This window comes from Tyto alba, unplaced genomic scaffold (assembly GCF_018691265.1).
Source record: "Tyto alba isolate M040663 unplaced genomic scaffold, T.alba_DEE_v4.0 Super-Scaffold_21, whole genome shotgun sequence".
Taxonomy (NCBI): Eukaryota; Metazoa; Chordata; class Aves; order Strigiformes; family Tytonidae; genus Tyto; species Tyto alba.
Genome location: NW_024881295.1, coordinates 15,384,104 through 15,404,933, shown reverse-complemented (window position 1 = coordinate 15,404,933; position 20,830 = coordinate 15,384,104). Strand labels below are relative to the sequence as shown.

Sequence of the window (20,830 nt, the reverse complement as noted above, 5' to 3'; positions counted from 1 at the left end):
GGCACCATGGCCAGCCTCCAAACACAGCTCATCCACAAATGGAAAAACTGCCCATCCCTGTCCTTACCTACATTACTGTCCAGTGCTGTCGGTAGGCATGGTTATCACAGGAACAAGATTTTCCTCTCTCGTATATGCAGACTGTAGGTTTTTCAAAGCTCATCACTTTTGAGAACAACCTGCTGTTTTTCTTGCCAAGTGGAGGCTCTTGTCCTTGTGGAAGAATGTTTTCATGCTCCATTTCAAGTTTCAGCAATCAGCCGTGTCTAGTTTTGACAGGAAAAGGGGTGCTTCAAATGCCTTAAGAGTGGAGGGATTTGTTTTCCATTTGTGTAACACGAAAGTGTTGAAAATATTTTCCTCATGTTTGAAAACCAAAACAAAATGAAGCACACAGTAAAACCAGTGAGTTCATCTTGATGAAGAACAACATGAAAAATATCACTGTGGAATCTGTGCAATTAGAGCTGAATAGAAATTGCTTTATAACCTGAACTTGCACACAACAGTGGAGCCAGACTGTTTTAGCTGACTGAGGTACTCAGGTTTTGTGAACACAAGAGCAGAACCTCATGTGGTCTTTCTCCTGTCACATGGCAGGACCCGTGGGCAATATGAACATTTAGTGGGGATGTGGAAGGTCCAGTGATTCCCACAGAAGTTTGGCTTATTGTCCCTCATTAATCCATGGATCTGCAGCTTTTTCGCTGTATGCTCCAGGTTTGCTGTAGAGTTGGTCAGATGGGCTTCCGCAGTCTCAGCATCTGTCATTTCCAGAAGTAATTCAGGGCATGCAGGGAGGAGGCCATGAGCCAAAAATTGTTCTGTCAGGATGCTTCCAGCTATTATCTTCTCTGGGGACTCCTGCTTGTCCTGTAACCAGAACATGTCTGTAACCTAAGGGGCTGGAAAAACGTGGTAGCCAGGTGTGGGTTGCTGCAGAAGTTGGGAAAACTGATTTGGCCTGTGTTTGCTCCCAACTGCCCCCATAAGCTAGATGCAACCCAGACAACCAGATAAAGTGGCTTCTTCATGTCTAAAGTTTGTGCGCACTTCTGTCTTTAGAAGGTCAAGAGAACTTGGTCAGATAACATGGGCCTCATTTTATGGTATCTTCCTATAGGTATTATTACCCTCCTCCCCTGCCCCCCCACAAGAGGTAGACAGTTTGTTACCAGATATATGCTACTTCTGCAAATGCCCTCTTAAGAAGTGCAGGACCATATGGCCCAGGATTTTTTCTCACAGATCCATTGAACTGACCTTGGCTCAGTTACTTACTTGGTATATTGCAGATGCAGACTTTGGCAGGGAAGAATAATGACAGCAGTACTGAATGTTTAAACAAGTACTTGACCTATCCAAAATGCTAAATGTTGGATAGTGCCTCATATCTCTGGGAAGCAGAAAAGTGTCTTTTTTGTAGTAGAAAAAGGAGATGCTGAATTACTGGCAAAACACTTTTTCCAGGCTCTTCTGTGGACAGGTAGATCTGATGGCAATAGAGAGGAATAGGCTAATTCTGAATCAAAAACCAAGGGAAGTCAGGCATAAAATTATTTAAATGAATGGTTTTCCATGTAAGTAAAACAGGCATGAGATGAAAATTAGAATTGAAAAAATTCTGGGAAGTTGGATATCCTGACCCACCCCCATCCATGCATGATTTATTAGTCCTGTCTGCCTTTCCACTCATGCTCCTTTTTCGTTAAAGAAATGGGGAGGGAAGGAGGCATGAATTAACTGTGATACACAGCTATTCATTTAGTAACTTAACTCCTAAAGTTTCCTGGGAAACCCTCCTATAAAAGAGAGGCCTGATTTTGTTGCTTTTTAAAGTCAGGAACAACCCCACTGAATTCTGAGAAGCTACAGTGAAGTAGAAGAACAGTGTGACTCAGTCCTTCTCTTTGTATTCTCTAATCATGACACATAGGACAGATTTTTTATATAGGAAACTAATTTTTGTGCTTCATTCACATGAACTAAATGTCAGTCAGGCTTGTTTTGTAAACTGGTGTGCTGCAAGAGAGCTGCATACCATGGAAAGAAATGTAAAAAGCACAAGACAAATCTTTGTGATTTGTGAGAAAACAAACGTAATAAATACAGACTGAGATAGCCCTGCACACACACATCAGCAAGTTTTTAGTTAACCCAGGGTTCATTGTAACATGGAAGTAAAAAACATTAGAGTAGCTTTTCTGAGGTGAACCATTAATTTTTCATAGACAGACATTAGTACAAGCGTACTTGAATGTCTTGTGTGTGTTTACTGTTCTCCCTATTCTCTGCAATGACATTGGAGTTCCCATTTTACCGTTTTTGCCCAGATTCTTACGTGCTATTACGATGCTCTAGTATCAGCACTATCCAGTTTGTTTTCTAACTAAATTATCGCGCCTTGACTAGACACCACATTGCTGCTTTCTTTCTTTCAGACACCCTTTAAAATTATCTCTTCGCTGACAGTTTCTTACTGACGTCTGATGTCTGCAGCACTTTGTTTATCATGGGGAAAAAAGAGGCAGATTCATCACAGGATTTTCTTTGCTGTTGATACTGATACAATAAGTTAATTTGTACAGTATCATGACTAGGAAACAGTGAAATGCCCCAAACCACAACCTGTAATGTAAACCACTCCAAACTCACAAAATCTAAAAGTGAATCTTGTAAATCAAATTGTGTTTCTCGCTGTAGAAATGGGAAGACTTTTGGTTGTGAGAAAGAATTTTGTTTTCCCTACTGTTGGCACCTTGTACAACTTCTTTTAGAGCTATTTTTGTGGATTAGAACTGTATCCTTGTGGGCTCCTTCAGAACATTGTGTTTCACACACTTTCCTGTAGCATCTAGGCACTTGTGGTAAGGTGTTTAGTTGACAATGTCCACGTAATGGTTTTAAGAGCACAGAGAATGTAATGTTTTCCCCATGTGTATGTTTTCAGCTTGGGATATGCAGAAATCAAATAATTTTTTGAGTTAAGATTTCATATGAACAGACAGAAGTCACATGTTTTACTTCAGAATAACATTACCAGTACCTAGCCATGGCAATTACATAAGAAATTCAGTTCTCACTTCAGGTTTGGAATACGCTGCCTCACATAGCAGCTTCCTTCTACCTTTTTGCATATAATGAAGGCTTTTATCTATTTTTTTCCTCTTTCTCAGTCATTTATTTGATACTTAATGACTCAGAAAAACTTCTGCATTTACTTAAAGACTAAAGCTATGATTCTGTTGAGAAATGCAGGGTTAGTTTAAGTGCTTACACACTCCTCTTTTTTGTTTTGAACAGATTTTCTCCCCAGGCAATGGAGTTAGAGTGGGGGGGGAAAAAAAAAAAAGTAGAATACTTTATTTGCCCTCCACACGGACTTAAGCTTCTGATTTTGACATAGAGAAAATTCACTCAGATGGGTGAAGTTATATATCGCCTCCATACCCAAACAGGATGAAAGCCCCACTGTATTTACATATGAAAGCAGCGTTGTATTAGGCACTAGTAAAAGAAAAGGTGAAAAAGGCCCTTTGCTGAGAGCTTAAATTGTGATTGGGTGACTAACTGGTGTGCAAGGTATGCCTCACTGCTCTGTCAGGTGCACCCCCAAGTTTTAGGTAATAATAGGCTTGGTTTAAGATGTGGTGGTGTGATATACTGACAAATAGGGTTAGGTGTGTGTTGAAAAATTACCCATGCATAAATATGCTTGAGCCAAAAAGATGTTGAGAACCACTTGTCTGGTTAATGCAAGACATGGTGAGTGGCTCTAACAAAAAAGACAGAAGCAGGACTGGTGCGTCCTTGCCTGCTGTGTGCTCTCTGAGCTCTGATGGAGAAGGCTTTATTTGTCATGTCAGACTGAGGTCTGGTGTATAGAGACATATGGAGGACTTCAGGCCAACAGGACTGTGCAGCACTTAATATGAGCAGTGCTATGGTCTCAGGACAAGGAAAACAGCTTCCATTCCATAAATTTGCCTGGGAATCAGCTAAACAAGTGGGTTTAGAGACTAGACTTAGGTGACAATGCGATATCTTGTGGACTTGCAGTCTTCCTGGGATGTTAAAAATGAAGCTGCTTGAAAAAGAAGTGAATAAAGTGGTCTTTTAAACTGGAAAAACTGAGTAAGCAGAGGTGTAAAAAGAATACGTAAGGAGACTGAAGGCATGGGTGGGTAGGACGGCTGTGATGTTATAAGGAAGGGTATCCCTCCTGGGGATGTCCTGCTAACAGGAAGATTAATACACAGCGTGGGCTTTCCAGGCCCCTGTCCATATTGCAGTTGATTTCTTGCAAGAAATAAAGCTTATGTTTAGTTTATAAGAGAACTGATAACCAGTGTATTGGGGGGTGATGGGCAAGGAGATGGACATAGCCAGAGCAACTTTATGATGTAACAGTTCTGAGTCTTGGGGAACTAAGGATGTGTTTATGTCTCTGCATAGTGTGTTGTACTCCCAGACCTTGCTCAATACCAATTTGGTCTCGAATGAAAGTTGACCATCAGAAATGTTGCAGAGGAATGTGCGACAACAATAGCATGGATAGCAGACACAGAAAAGATGGGATCTAGGACTTTTGTAGAGGAAAAACTGTCAAGTGTTGAAAATAGTCTGAATGGTACTGCATCCAAGAAAAAGGTGAGGATTCCGTGGGCATGCACCTGGGTGGCAGAGAGAACAGGCATGCTGCTGGAAGCAGCCGAAGGTGGAAAGGAGGGAGAGTCTGTGAAGGAAGGCACGAATTCATGCAGTAGAAAAACACCCAGAAGGAAGTTTTAGAGAGAAGGTTTCGGAGTTATTAAAGAGTGTGAGGATTTGATTACAGAAGTTTCTTTTGAAGATGCAATTATTAATGAAGACAGATCATATATCAAATAGTTCTAAACAAGGAGCTCAGGGTCTTCTGGAAATTACAGTTGGTACATCTGCAATGCTCTATGGCAACTACTTGATCTAGCCTTGAACAAAATAACTATTCTATGAAAAAGTACCAAGGGCATAATCAGTAAAGAACGCTCCTGTTTGCCACAGTTTTCATCAATCATTAATCGGCCTTTCTTCTTTCCAGTTCAGTTTTCTTCTGTTTCTGCTTTGCTCAGCTCCAGGCGTTTTTGTTTTTTTTTTTTTTTTTTTTTTTTTTTTTTTTTGTGTGTGTGTGTGTGTGTGTGTGGTGCAGTTGCACTGATGCCTCAGTGGAAGTTTACATGTTGAGGAAAGGAGTTTCCTGAACTGCTTCTGCCATAAACATTCCAGCTAAACGCTACAGCCTGGAAGGGCTCCAGAGCAGAGACCCTGAAAAACACAGCCCAGCTGGTCTGAGAGATAATAGCTGCCAAATGAGTGTAGCTGTCTGCGAGAAGTCATGCACAGGGATATGGCTTTGACTCTTCTGTCCTCCTGTAGTTTGAAATTTGCATCAAAGCCATTAGGCTGGTTTTGCCATGCTAATGAAGTGGTCTTGTTCAAAGACTAATGGTGATAAGAAATCTATATTTAATGGCCGTGGAGGTCCTGGCGTGTGGCACGGGTTGTTGTCTACTCACTTCTAGTTATGACTACATATTGGCATATGTTTCTTTCTCTTAATTGTATTCTTAGTGATTGAAGTATAGCCAATACATAGTGCTGATGCTCAAGAATAAATATTTTTCTATCTCTGGGACCTTTGGTTCTTTTCCTTGCAAAGTCAATCAACCAGTTTGCCTGTCATGCAACTATATTCAGAGCTGTACTGCCAGTACGTTTGCACAAGAGGAGACAGGTCTGATCTGACTGGAAGCAGGGTGACTGCAGGTGTGTGACCACGCAGTGTGATGTGGGAGCCAGTTTGAGCTGTTGGGTGGCAAATCAAACTCTTCTGGCACGGTGAACTTAAGAGTACTACTTTGATTACGTAGGCTGGACTGGCTTTATACTGTAGGTTCTGGCTTAGACAAAGTTGATAGAGACGAAAGGTAATTGTTAGCATTAAAGTTAGTTGGTGAGATGAAAAGGATTGTATGTGCAACTGTACGTGCAATTCACATCCAGTGGAAATATTCTGCAGAATCATCAGATTTTATTGTGGTTCTGTACTGAGGTCAGGCATAGCTCTTTTTACCAGGAAAAGCATTGAAAATGTTCTCCATGAGATGCCGAATGCTTTCCGGAGCTTCCCAAATTAAATGAGGAACAAAGTCAGTGCAGTAACCACCAAAGAGACACAGGATGCCGCTCACCGGCAGCCTGGCCACGCTTACCACCAAGCACAGTTAGTGCTGGGCCGTGCCGAGAGCCCCGCGAAGCAGCGTTTCATCTGGCCAGTCCTTTCCTGCTGACGGGTTAGGATCTAACCCCTAAAACGGCAAAACAAAACACCCTTTCTCCTCACAGCACCTTAGGGACATTATTTTAACACCTCTGCCCCAAATGTTCATAAATTCCCTTGTGTTGCATTTTCCTATCAGAATCTGAATCCCCTATATTTCGTTTCCATGCACTACCATTTTAACCTATTAAAAATGGAAGATCACCTCTATCTATCCCTTGTAGAGGGTGATAGAGCACATTCGGTATACATTCAATTTCAAACTTTACACTGTGGCTGTTCCAGGGTAAGAATTTAGAGGAGAAAATGTGAATCTGATTGCATATAAAAGATGTGCTTTGCTTGTTTTAAAAATAAAAGCAGACCTATGGCAGTAGAAGCAGTAAAGGACACCACGTTCCCCCCACCGCTTCTCTCCATTTCTAGCCAGAGCTGCTCTGTCCACTTCTTTTTGATTACTTTGGATTGGAATCACAGCCGGTGGGTCTGAGGGCAGTTAGCAGGATCGGTGGGAAGACTCACGCCTCTTTTTGTACTCTGTGTGCTCTGGGGAGCAGAAGCCCATCGGCTGCCGATGCCGTTAGCCGGGCCGGGGGTGGTTTGGGGAGGGGGCAGAGGCTTGGCGGCCCCCGGCCGCGCTCTGAGCGGCCTGGCGTGACCCCGTTTCACCGCGTTGGTGGCGCCGACAAAGCGGTGAGCAGCGGCCCCCGCCAACGCCGCCTGCGTGTGCGTGTCCAGACCACGCGGGGGAACCAACCCCCTCTGCTGCGATCCCTCGCAGAAGAACGGCCTAGCTCTCGGAGGACGGCGTTTTCGCAGGGGGGGGGTGTGTGGGGAACATCACGATCAGCGGGATCCCCGCAGGACCCGGTGGACACGGAGCTCCACGCGGGCGGACCCGGCTTGACTCCCCAGCCCCGCCCCGCCCCGCCCCGCCTCATCGAGCGCCCCTGGGCACCACGCCGCGCGCTCGCGTCACCGCCCACAGGCTCGGCCTCATTGGTCGGGGGCGGTGCTCATCCTCTGGGCCAGCCAATCAGGCTCAAGCAGCTTCGCGGGCGCGGGGACGCCGGGGCCTCATTAAGACGCGGGGTCCACCCCTCGGCAGGCGCGGCGGGCGGTGTTTGGGGCGCCTTGGTGGAGTTGCGACCGCCTGCGGGGATCCCGGTAAAGCAGCGCGGGTTGGGTCTGTTAATCCTGGAGAGAGATTGTCGGGACCCGGGGGAGGTAGGGGGGGAGGGTGTGCAGGAGGGCTACCTTGGCGGGTGTCGGGGCCCGGAGTCCGTGTGGGGTCCCTTGAGGGGAAGGACGGTGGTGCGGGGGCCCGGGGCAGGTAGTGGCTTTCTGAGGAGGAGGGGGGGGGGGGGGGGGGGGGGGATTAGCTGTGAGGTAACTCGTGTCTGTGTGATGGTGGTGGGTGCTGCCCCGCTCCTGGGCATCCCCTCGTGTGTTTGGGGGTGCGTGTGGGGGTTGTTGCCCTGCGTGTGGGTGGGGTGAGCCCCTCCGTTCTTAGGGAGGGCTGAGAGGAAAAGGGGCGGTTGGTAACGAGGGCTGAGCAGGTGAGCTTGTGCTGGTTGGCGCGAGGAGCCCTGGAGATGACCTCCTCTGGCAGTTAGAACGTGAAACCGTGCTTGGCGAAAAGCGCTGCCGATGTAAGATGTTACCCGGGGCACCTTGGTCTGTTCTGTGCTGAGCTGGGGCTCTGTGTTTCTGTTCTGTGCTGGGTCCGGGTCTGCTGTCTGTATTCTCCGTGGTGTCCCAGAGGTTTTGGTGGACTTCTGTGCACTAAAGCTATAGTAATTGCAGTTTAAACAAGTCTTGGGGAGCAAATGATATCCTGGGGCATCAGGGAGACAAGAAACTTTCCCTTGTTGGAAATGCAGGAGCTGTGCATTTGCATTTTTTTGGGAGAAGGAAATTGGTAGCTTTCCCAGTCCATACAAGAGGTATGTGCTCCATTTTCTTACAGCTTGGCGAGCAAATGATGGTTGGCATAACCATTTGCACTTGTGGCTTCTTTCTGTATGAGCACTTGGTGTTTATTCTCTTCCTGCAGGTAACTAGCCAAGAGCGTGTGGTGGCCTCTGTATAAAGCAGCTCTTGAGCCTGTGCTGAGATTTGTGTAGATTGTTCCTTTGCCATAGGAAAGGTGAGTAGGATTATTTCCATGTGTTGCTCTGAGGCTTTCTAGCTTAAACGATTCCATAAGTGAACTGGTATTTAAAAAACCTCTCTGACTGCTAGTCCTTTCTAAATTTGTTTAAGAATGGTGATTTTGCCTAGTCTTTTATATAACTGGAGTTTATGGTCCCCAGATGATTTTTAGGTCTTTCTATGAGTCTTTTTTTTTTTTGTGTGTGTGTTATTTATTGAGGGTTTTTAATTGTTTTTGTCCAGGAGTACTCAACTGATAGTTTGTGTGAACAGGTGCATCTCCTTTATTGTTAGGCATTGCTTTTTGGTATTGGGTCTTAATTCAGTTTTGTAAATTATGCAATCTGTTCCTGTGCATAATACAGTCAATTTATCTGAACAATAAGATAACTACAGAGATAGAGCTTTTTATGGGTCTATGTTTTGTGTAGTAGTTTGTGCTGTGAACAGACTGCAATTTTTAATCATATCTATGGGATGTTAGAGAAAGCATTTCCATCTAAATCCAATGTGACCTATCTTATACTCCCTTTTGTTTCAAACCTGGGATCTTAAAGGGTGTACTTTAGTATTGTATCTGATGTGACGTGACACCTGGATCCTAACCATGGTTGATTGCTTTGCCTAATGTGCAACTGATTATTGTGAGTGGAAATAGTAGAACAAGCAAGATAATTTGTCTGAGATGCTCCTTGTACACAAAATTCAGGCCTCCTTTGCATGAAATCACAGAAGACTTTCCTTTGTATTTACCAACTGTCTATTGTGTGTGTCAGACAATACCTCCTTATAGTCTAAAAAATCTCAGTCCTCAAAGGCTTTTTAATCCTGAGCCGTACCAGTAGTCAGAAGTTAGAACTGAGGAGGTGTTGTGTAGTGTCCTTGTGTGATGTAGACTGTCTTCTGTGGGAGTGAAGAACTAAGCTGTTCTTACAGTTAAGATCAAATGACTGAGGCTGTTAACGAATTCAACTTTTCTGTGCGCTTTTTGGAAGTCTGGTAAAAATGAATGCTGATACTGTGCTGGGTACTTCCCAAAACCCAGAGTGCATAGGCCTAACCTATCCTACTGCCTAATTCAGGGTCACAGTGGACCTGAATCTGAGACACTTGGGGACTTGGAGTGTGATTGAAGCAGCTCCAACTGGTTTAAGATGATGGAAGCTCCCATATGTATATCTCTTATGGAAGTCTAGTCTAAAGTTGGGTGTTCAGAAATCAGACTTAAGTCTCCCACTGTCCAAGGTTTTGAGAGCACTTAATGGTGATGTGAGTATATAACAGTCTTCCCAGTGCAGAGAGTTCTACTTATATATTTTCCCCTAACCTGAGCATAGCTACCTAGTCGGTGATATCTCAGGTCAGAGTGATCAGGTAGGGCTTTCAGAGTTGCAGTGCTGTGTTAGATGAACCTTTCAGGCATCACACAACCTGCTAGAAGATCTGTGTCCAAATTGCAAAAGCTTGGATGAGTGGTTAAAATCCATCAATCCATCTTCCCTTGATGACAATCCAGAGGTGGTCTTGCTTAGTCAACAGGAGCAGAGAACGGTGCCATTTCACCTTATGAATGTGTAGCACTCTATTAGAGGGCAGCAAATACACTATTTGTGCCCACTGCAAAAGTAAAAACATTAATCTTGGTGCCTGAGAATCTGGCTTTCTAATTCATAGACACAAGAGGGAAAAATAGACTAGAAAGTCAGGAAGGAATTGGAATAATCTGAGATCACTTCTGGATTCAGTGAAATGAGCATTTACTAGCTGTGCACTGCATCCCAGAGTAGCTGTGTTGTTGCACTTGAGTGTTGGAGCAATGATGGAGGAGGTGACCTGGGGAAAAATCAAGCAGAGACTGGCATAATTAGCAGGACAGGATGGAGATGTGAGGAAAAGTTATACAGAATGTGATTATGGTGACATCTTCTTTGAGGAAAGTTAATAAGGTTCTGTGTACTACCAGTTCCAATACTGTGGTCCTCCTTTCCAGTTGCTCTGGTCGAGGATCACAGTTGCTGTCTGTGCTTGCGTTCACTTGGAGCCAATGTGGGTCTGGGCAGCTCTTTATGAGCTTGGGCTCTGCATTTCACCTCTAAGCTCACCAGTGAGAGCGAGATCTGCTACTCTGGTTGGGAGCCTCTGATGCTGAATGAGGCTCTGTTTAAGCACTTGAGGGAAATCTGTAGGCAGGAGCAGCTTGTACAAATTGGCTACCAATCAATTGGTTAAGTGAGCTAGTTGCGACAAGCTGGGTGGAGGATGGTACTTTGCCTCCCACATGAGGGTGGGAAGGAATTCAAAGCCAGGAGACCTGAAAGGTAAAAATATACTCAGCAGACACTTGTCTTTGGTTGTTTTGATTCTGATTGTTGTTTACTCTTTGCTGCCATGTTACTACTTGTAATAAATTATCTGTGGGATGTTTGATATCTGTCTTGTGTCTCTGTCCAGATGCATCATTATTAGATGCCACACCAGTTGTCATCTGTGCTAAGCTGCAACCAAAATGGCTAAGTACAGGCTTGTTCTCTTAAGACATGGGGAAGGAGCTTGGAATAAGGAGAATCGCTTCTGCAGCTGGGTGGACCAGAAGCTGAGCAGTGATGGGATAAAGGAAGCTCAGAACTGTGGCAAACACCTTAAAGCACTGGGCTTTGAGTTTGACCTCGTCTTCACCTCTGTGCTCAGCCGCTCCATCCAGACTGCATGGCTTATCCTGGAAGAGATGGGCCAAGAGTGGGTCCCCATTCAGAGTTCCTGGCGACTGAATGAACGTCATTATGGTGCACTGATCGGTCTCAATAGAGCAGAAATGGCTCTGAATCATGGGGAGGAGCAAGTGAAAATATGGAGGAGAAGCTATGATGTTACCCCACCTCCTATAACTGAATCTCATCCTTACTATGAAGAGATATACAATGATCGCCGGTATAAATGCAGTGATGTTTCTCAGGATAATCTCCCAAAGGCTGAAAGTCTAAAAGATGTGCTTGATAGACTCCTTCCCTATTGGAATGAGAAGATAGTGCCAGAACTGAGGAGTGGCAAAATGATCCTTATCTCTGCTCATGGTAACAGCAGCAGGGCATTGCTGAAGCACCTGGAAGGTAAGGGTCTTCCTTTTAGCCTCTCCTTCTTCATACTCAACTGCTTAGAGCTTTGCATCTTGTTCTGTAGTGTATATTACTTATCTCAGCAATTTAATGCTTAATGTCTGTGGTCTCCAAGAAGTTTAAAAAGTTGGCCTTTGGAAGAGAAATCAAGCTGGGGGATGTGGAAGGGGGAGAGAATTAGTTTAGGTTAATGTAGCTCAGGAAAGAGCCAGATACTTTAACTGTGTTTGTCACTGCTCATTTTAATCTACTGTAGTCAAACTAACTTTGTGGTTGGACTAAATAGACAAAAACTCTTCAGGATCTTAACTATTTTTGGATTTATTCAGCTGCTTTGTTGGGAAGATTAAAGTAATAATCTCTTCATTAAAGAAGCATCGCTGTAACACAGCAGAATAAAGTGTTGTCTTGGGTTGTGGAAGGCATTGTTGACTGTTACTGTGGTGGCTCACTTTAAGGCTTCATTCTTGGTAATTTTTTACTTAAAGCTGCTGTGACAGAGCTCTGCGGGGAGTAGGTACTCGTTAAAGGTACTTGCAAATACTGTATTATTTTCCAATATAGAAAAAGCCTACCAATAAACAGCTAAGTTGGTAGCTTAGCATAAGATTGCTTATTTATTTGGGATTTAAAGGGTGTGATTTATCTTTAAGTCATTGCCAGATTCTTTTCCCTTCTACCTTTTCTTTAATGACATGGCTTTTAATTTAGGTCATCCTGAACTGGAAGAGGGACTATGTTAATTTCTTTGTGGGTAGAGAAGAATTCAGTGATAATACATGTATGAATGCAGCCTTCTAGAGTTGTAGTTGTGCAAGTATGCACAGACTGGATTGTGTCCCCTCAATTTTTTTTAGCTATAAACCCTTTTGGTGTATGCCTCTAGAGCTCTGACTCTGCTGAGCACTTTTTGCATTCAGACATGCTGGAACAGTCAGGGCAGCTGATGCTTTAGCAGGAGTCAGAAGCCCAGGGAATAAGCAGGTACAAGTGGCTTCTGGAACTACAGAGGCTGTGAATTCTGGGGTACAGACCACTGCTTGGATGAAGGAGGACGGCTAGTGCAGCCAGTTCCACTGATGTGGTCAGAGTGGTTATCCATACTATGTGAAACAGTAGAATTATGAAGGAAAAAGGGGTAGGGGGATTTGCAGCCATAGTGTCTCCCCACCCAAGAACTGAACCAGTTCTGTGAAACTGCGCTGGCCAAGCCCTCTGGGGGTGAAATGCTGTAAGCTGACCACAGCTTCAGCGGAGACCCTGGGCCCCTTTCTGCGTAGGTATGCACCAAGGCTAGAGCTGACAGCACCAGTGACTGGGGAAGGTTACTTTAAAGTTAGTATGGCTGGAATCCTTGCTGCATTGAGATCAGAGAGAACAGTGGAATTTAGAGCAGCTGCAAAGCTTTTCTTTGGGATGGTCTGTTAGGTGTAACTCTTCAAGGGCTGCCCACACTCCACCAAGGTAGACTAGAGCTGTATCTCTTGTCTGTTCTACACTATACCTTGCCTCTCCCAGCATGTGCTTACGTAGGGAAATGTGAGGAATCTTTGGCAGAGGATCTAGTTCTTTTGACCAAGGGCTGTCCATCAGCTACCTCAGCTCCCACACAGGAACAATTGCCAGATACATGCTGGCTCTTCTGCCCTTTAGGCAGTGGAGATTTGGATTACTGCAGAGCTGGCCTGAAGGGTGGCATGAACAGAGCTTTAAGACCCCTGTTATCGCAACCTGCTCTTTTTCTTTCAGAGCTCCAGCCTATGTCTAGCTGGATCTAAGAGGTTCCTTGTCTGCATTACTGACCGTCTCTCCCTTTCTCTCCTGAAAGAGTGTGAGTTGTGAGCTGCTCTGGAACCTTGCTGGAGTTGGACCTGATTCAACAGTGCTTACAATTTGTCAGTCTACTGTATTTATAGCATCCACTGTGTGGTGGCCTTTGTTTTTGTGGACCTTTTTTGACAAGCTCAGTGTGTCCTGCACTTGAGGGGAAGTTTCTAGGCCCCTCTGTCTTAGCTGGAGCCATGTTTTTGGCATTTAGAAAATTGGGCTACAAAAGCCTCAAGCAGCAATCCTACATGACTGCTTGGATGTCTTAGTCATAGTGATAACTTAATCTTGGAAGATGTAGCTTGGAAACTTTAAATGGCAGGAAATATGAATGTTTTCATTCAGTTTGATATGATGAAATGATTCTAATTGTTTCAGGGTGAAATCTAATGTCTTTTCTGAAAGACTTCAGGGTATGCTTGAAACTACTATTTCAAGGAGGTAATTTTTTGAATCAGGCCTGCAGTTCTTAATCTGAATGTTTTCCTTGTTATGAGTAACTGGTAAAGAGCTTGAAATGTGGATTTGCTTTCTACTTGCATGCAAATCGTCAGAGCAATAGAATGTCAGGCTAACAAGGCTTTGATTGTGGGTTTGGATTTTGTTCTTGTTTTCTCAGCGCTCAGGGTAGATATCTTTAAGGTACATGAAACATCTGTAGGATCTGTCATGGCCTGCATGTGAGGATTTAAAGTGAAACTCCAGTAGTATTTCTGAAGACAGTATTTAACACAAACTGATCATACTCTGGTATGCCCTTGGAGGTCAGAAACAGCAGCTTCTCTGAGAGCTTGTTCTTTTGTCCCAGTGGCCTGAGTGACATTTTTCCTAGTGGATGCTGCTGAAGATAGCAGTGCTGTGAGCCGCTGGTGCCCAGCGGGTATGCTGGACTGTGTTCCTTGTAGGTAATCCGTATCAATTTGATAGATGCTGCCAAGGACAAGTGTGGCTGTTTTGTGCAATCCTGTCAAAGATACAATGTTGGCATCAATTTTTGAAGTCTTTAACTGAGCTTGTTCAGTCCTTTCAGAGCACTTATTCTTTGCACTATTTTCAGGTGATGCATGGAATGATGCTAGGAATCATTGGCACAACTAAAAATTGGCAGAGCAAGAGGACAGTGTTTATTATAGGTTGTTAGAGTTGCAAAAGGTTCTCTAGAAGTAACACTTTCTTCTTCAGGCAGCAGTCTTGTGCTTGCTGGTGGAAGTGTCTTGTAATTTAGCAACTGTTTTGTTCTGTGACACCTATTGGTATGGACTGTGATCTGTAGCTCGAGTCTTTAAACAGACCATATCTTTTTTTCTTTCATGGTGTGCCATCTCTGAAAAAGGAATAGCAAGAAGATGTTAACGAGGAGGATATCTAAAGTAATGATATAAAACTGGTACAATTGATGTTTCAGCATCTAAAGTAAAATCTTATTGATTATGAAAGTGTCAGTTGCCCAAATCTGCTAAATAAAGCACCCTAGATGCACAGGGTCTATTTACAGGTGACTTTTTCAATTCTTTGAAGGAATAATAGTTTTCTCTTATTGAATACCTGATATTTCAGATTAAGACCCTCTTAGTAGTGTCCCATTATGAAGACAACATTAGTGTGATAGTTGTGACCACTTTGCCCTGTTTCTGTTGAAGTACTAATTGGAGACCAAATCTAATGGACCAATTTTCCAGATGACTGACAGAAGGATTGATGGGCTGTCTCAACTTTTCTTTGTTTCTGACCATTTAACTCTAAGAACTGGCATTCAGTACCTCAAGACAGGGTCTTGTGGAAGGCCTGATTCTAGAATTTCCTCCCTGTTGAAAGTCTGCCATATCTTAGATAGAGTATAGTTGTCACTGAGCCTTGTGTTCAAGGTGAAAAATGGAGGGGAGGAGCTACCTGGTCTCTTGAAGAAAGATGCATATGTTGCACTCATTGGGCTTGTTTGGTTGTGGTTGTAGAGCTGGGACAAAGCTCTGGAACTGGGCTCACAGGCAGAATGTCGTCACTGGGGGGTTTGATACTGGTCTTACCAGTTGCTGAGCAGGGAGAGCAGTGCCCTTGAGGATTCTACTTTCTTGTATTACTATGGGCGTGATACTTGTGCAGTTAGAGTATTCCAGTAGTTTACATGCTGGAGCTACACAGTTGTGGTGTGGGTTGTACATTGAGGACTACCTACTAAGATTATTTTGCTGCTTTAGCTGCTGAACCTCCTTAAGAAAATACGTGACCGGTGTCTGAGAACAGTTACACAAACCAGCTTGAGATGTGACAGCTCACTGCTGCTGAGATGAGATGGTCTTGCACTCCCCATCACTCATCCCATCTTTGCTCTGTGCTTCTGCTGCTTATTTCTCGTGAGCTTGTTTGAGCCTTTTTGCAAGTTAACTTGGCCAGTAAACTGGCAAGAAACAGCAAGGAGGGGGTAGTTTTCTGTCATGGTGGTTTCAGTCAGCTCAGGGAAGGGGCTGGCGAGGGCCTGATGATGGTGCAAAAGGGCTGGAACAACCTGACCATGACAAAGGTTTTAGACATGAGTTGTTAGTAACTGGTTTTCTCAAACTTGGGCTCAAGGGACTCTCAATACTGCTTCAGCAAGAGATGGAAACCTTTTGTCAGAGCCCTGTCCAAGAGCAGTATGTATGCTGGTAGGCTCCAGAGCTGCATGCTTGGAGAATTCCATATGTCACAGTGTTGCCTTGAGTTTATTGTGGTGGTAGCACAGCTTGGGTCTCTACTGGAGACTTCTGGGGCTTTCTCACCTAAAGCTAGTGCTAGCAGTAGCAAATTTCATGCCTCTTTCAGCTGATTTAATCTTGGACTGCCTGAGGAGTTTAAGGCAGGCTGGATTTATCTACTGCATGGGAATATGATAGATTCATGGTTTGCTTTCCTACGCTGTCTCATATTTACATGGCCTCAGTAATAACCACAGTCAAAGTCAGACTGTGATCAGAAGCTGTTTATGCAATGACGTTGTATTGGGTCTGACTGAGATGGAGTTGGCTTTCCCCATAGCAGCCCACAGTTGTTCTCCGTGCCCTGTGATGGGTGCTGAAGAACTCTGGTGGGTTGACCTTGGCTGGACACCGGGTGCCCACCGAAGCTGCTCTATTAATCCACTCCTCAGCAGGACTGTGGGGGGAAGAAATTAAGGTGGAAAAAACTCCTGGGTCAAGATAAAGTCAGTTTAATAAAGCACATGCAAAGGCTGTGTGCAGGAGCAGAGAAACAAAAGATTTGTTCTCCTTCCCATCAACAGGCAATGTCCAGCCACTTCCCTGTAAGGAGGGCTTCAGTATGCACAGCAGTTGCTTCAGAAGACAAATGTCATAATGAATGCTTCCCCCCTTCTCTTAACTTTTATTGTGGAGCAGATGTCCTATAGTACGAAACATCCCTTTGGTCAGTTCAGATCAGCTGTCCTGGCTGTGTCCTCTCCCAAGATCTTGTCCACCCTCAGCCTAGTGGGTGATGGGGGAGGAATGCTGAGGAGACAGCCTTGATGCTGTGTGAGCACTGCTCAGCATGGCCAAAATACTGGTGTGTTATCAACACCTTTCTAGCTACCACTACAAAGCACAGCACTGTGAGGGCTGCTATGGGGAAAATTAACTCCATCTCAGCCAGACCCAATAAAATGACAGGACAGGGAGAAAAAAATTAGAAAAGGCTTGTGGCTTGAGATAAGGATAGGGAGAGATCACTCACCACTTTGTCATGGACAAAAGAGACTTGCCTTGGGGAAATTAAAATTAATTTATTGCAAATCAGAGTAGGGTAATGAGATATAAACCTAAATCTTAAAACACTTTCCCCCACCTCTCCCTTCTCTTCATGGGCTCAATTTTGCTCCTCATTTCTCTGCCACCTTCCCCCAAGTGGTACAGGGGGATGGGGAATAGGGATTGTGGTCAGTTCATCACGTCTGCTGCTCCATCCTTCTTGTTCTTTCCCTGCTTCAGCATGGGGTCCCTGCCATGGGAGACAGTTCTCCATGACTTCTCCAATGTGAGTCCTCCCCAGGGGTTACAGTCTTCCACAAACTGCTCCAGTGTGGGTCCCTTGTGCAGGGTGCAGTCCTTCAGGAACAGACTGCTCCAGTGTGGGTCCCCCATGGGGTCACAGGTCCTGACAGCAAACCTGCTCCAATGTGAGCTCTTCTCCCCATGAGTCCACAGGTCCTGCCAGGAGCCCCCTCCAGCATGGGCTTCTCATGGGGTCACAGCCCCCTTTGGGCATCCACCTGATCTGATATGGGGTCCTCCACAGGCTGCAGGTGGAGATCTGCTCCACCATGGACCTCCATGGGCTACAGGGCACAGCCTGCCTCACCATGGTCTTCACCAGGGGCTGCAAGGGAATCTCTGCTCTGGTGCCTGGAGCTCCTCCTCCTTCACTGTCTGGGGAGTTGATTCTTTCACATTTTCACTCTTGGCTGCTGCTGAGCAGCAGTGGTTTGTTTTGGTTCTTTTTTTTCCCTCCCTTCTAAATATGTTATCACAGAGGTGTTAGTACTGTTGCTGATGGGCTCAGCCTTGACCAGAGGTGGGTCCATCTTGGAGCTGGCTGGCACTGGTTGTATTGGTCATAGGGGAAGCTTCTAGCAGCTTCTCACAGAAGTCACCCCTGTAGCTCCCCCTGCTACCAAGATCCTTGCCACTCAAACCCAGTACAGACATAGCAAATCTTGACAGACGTTGAGGTAAAACAGATGCAGATACTATGCTGCAGCCATGGTTGTAGCCCACCCGTTTTCTTCCTTCTCTCCTTAAAATCTTCAGTGAGCTAACATTCTGTAAAGATTAGCCAGATTCTAACACTGTGCCCAATTACCTCCCCTACCCTACTGAAGCTAGGTCTTCTTCCAGCCTGCAGGGAGGTCAGCACCTGGTCCTGAATATTTAACTTACTAGGTTAAAGCTTCAGTATTTTCATTAAGCTTGTGGGAAGGATGCTGTGACGTGATTTGGATCTCAATTACAAAGCACAAGTTTAGAGCAAGCCCATTGTGGCTGAATTTATGCCTATGATCTCCTGTGTTTTGTTGGATGAATCATCTGGCCTCAAGTGTAGTTGACATGCAGGGAAGGGAGGGTGTAGCTCTTCTCGACAGCTGTTGTGGTTTTTATGTTGCTCTGACCATAAGAATAGAAGGAAGGAACTTGGTCAGAACAGGTGAGAGAGAGGGAGAAGCTGAGCCAGCCTTTGTAGAATTTGGCTGTAAGTGCTCAAAATCAAGTCCAATGGGGTTTGCCCCTGTAGGGGTTTCCAGAGTGCAAGTATTTCAAAGCATTTGATGGACTGCCAGGTAAAGGTGAATTCTTAAGCTTTCCCAGAGATATTACTGGTCTCTGTGTTCCATCACCTAGTTCAGTTAAATGGAGCATAAGTGAGCTGGGAAAGAACTCTGAACGTGATTTTGGAAGATCTTTTCTGTAATAAGTGCTGTACCAAATTCTTACAATATTCATATACCTAACTGCTTCCTGCCATACAGCCACTAGTAAGGAGTGATGTTTGACAGGTGCTCGTGAGAGAGAACATGGGAGATGTCTGCTTGAGGAATGTAGTTGCCCAGTCAGCGTCTTATATGGGGTCCTGAGGAAGACATCCCAAGTACTTCAGTAATGTCTGTGGGTTGACATGGCTGTAAGTAGCTAGGACCCTTAGTTATAAACCTTTTTGGGCAAAGACTGCTTCCAGTAACACTATACTCTTCAGCAGTGCTGAGACCCAGGCTTTACTGTTATAATGGAGGGAAGAGTGTTGCTGCTTCAGTGGTCTTGCTTCCCATTGCACTTTGTAGTCAGCAGTTGAGTCTTTGGCCTGATTTTACCCCTCCCTGTGAGACAGGATGGAGTTGTGACATGGGCCAGCTCAGAAGAGGTGTGAGAAAAGGCCACTTGTCTATAGTTACAGCACATGAAGTAACTGGATAGCAGTTAGTTTGCGCTTGCTATAGCTGGAGTGTAGGGTGTGCTCTCTTTACTGTCTTCCTGGCATGCTGAGTGGGGAGTGTTCTGTGTGCATTTTGCCTGCTACTGAAGAGCTTGTGTGACAAGCCTGATGAGCTTCTTGCTTCATGAAGAACAGAAATACTATACAAATACAGTAACAGTACTGAAATAAAGCAACAGGACACTATTGTTTCTTTAGGATTTTCAACTGGCATTTCCAGCCTTCTGGCTGCAAGGCAACACTTCTGTGTCAGGAGTAATCCTGAGGAGAAAGCCAACATGCTTGCTGAAGCTTGTTTATCCTAGACTGCACTGTTTTAATTTGTAAGTCAATACTAGTTTACACTGATGTGGTCACTGTTCTGTAAAAACAGTAAAAAGCATTTTTGAAGCTATGTAGCTACAGCTAGTTTTGTTTAATCCATCTTTAGAGGAAACCCTTAAATATACTGGCTCCTGACCACATTGTGATTTGCCTAAATTCTCCTGCATGACTTCATCTGCTTTGTATATATCTGAATGGTTTAGTCTGGGAGACTGAGTATGAGTGGTGGGCAGAACACTTCCTAGGGCCAGATTCTCTGTAGATATGGTGATGTGTATGTTGTTAAAATCTAATATGTTGAAGAGTCCTTGAAATAAGAGCTTGAGCAGCTTGGCTGCTTGTTATGCAAGCCAAAGTCCTTGAAAATAGTGCTTGTGCTTAGTAAATGGACTTGATATTTTTCCCATTGATTTCTGTGTGGTTTTAAAGTTTTAAATTCTCATTAAGTGCTTTTCTGTAGGTCTGATTCTGCTGCCTGTAACAGGTGAATTATTTAACCCTTGTATACATAAATTGCTTAAACTGGCAGAGTATGACTTTTTTTAATGGACTGATGGCTCAGTATGTAACAAGGTATAAGCTGCTTGCAAGGGTTTGTCTCTTGCTTCATGCTCTTCTGAAATTTAGGACTAATCTACAGCTGAACTGAGTGCTTAGTCTAATCAAAACAAGAATAGGTCCATGTGAAAGTTGCATGCTTATGTAGTCTCTGGGCAGGGGCATAAAATGATTCTCACCTCATGATTAATTCTGTTTTTTCTGACCTGTTGTCATCCCACTGTTGCCAAGTGGCTTGACTCTATGGGTTTTCCTGTTAATATGTTGGTTCTCCTTTCCTAAATAATGTGAAAATCATATGGTAAATTTGTACCCATATGTCCTGAGAACCATCTGTTTTGTCAGCTGCTCGAGAGGATGTTTTCTTCATGCACCTTGGTCTAGTTTATATGGTGTCATCATTTTAGAAGCTCGATTGTATGCATTTTCTAAGCATGAATTACTCAAAGCCGCCCTGCTTTACAACAGCGGGAGGCTGCTGTCACCTCAGTGCTTCTAAAAAGGGGTGAAAAAAAGAAATATTGATGCTCCCAATTCCACTAGCTTTCTTTTTCCTGAAACTTTTGAGGAATAATGTCTT

The 20,830-nt window shown here is 44.4% G+C and overlaps 1 protein-coding gene across 4 annotated transcripts in view; it reads left to right on the top strand.

Annotated features, from left to right (window-relative positions):
• Positions 1–20,830, top strand: part of BPGM (bisphosphoglycerate mutase) — a 54,054-nt gene that overhangs the window by 29,047 nt on the left and 4,177 nt on the right. For 2 of the 4 annotated variants that reach the window (XM_032986383.2, XM_032986380.2), the window contains exons 2-3: positions 8,376–8,468; positions 10,925–11,580. In XM_032986383.2, the coding sequence (XP_032842274.1) occupies positions 10,980–11,580 (601 nt within the window). In that variant the 5' untranslated portion in view covers positions 8,376–8,468; positions 10,925–10,979. Of the gene's footprint in view, positions 1–7,378; positions 7,487–8,235; positions 8,266–8,375; positions 8,469–10,924; positions 11,581–20,830 lie in introns of those variants that run through there. The other 2 variants (XM_042795546.1, XM_032986382.2) reach the window with 2 other exon arrangements.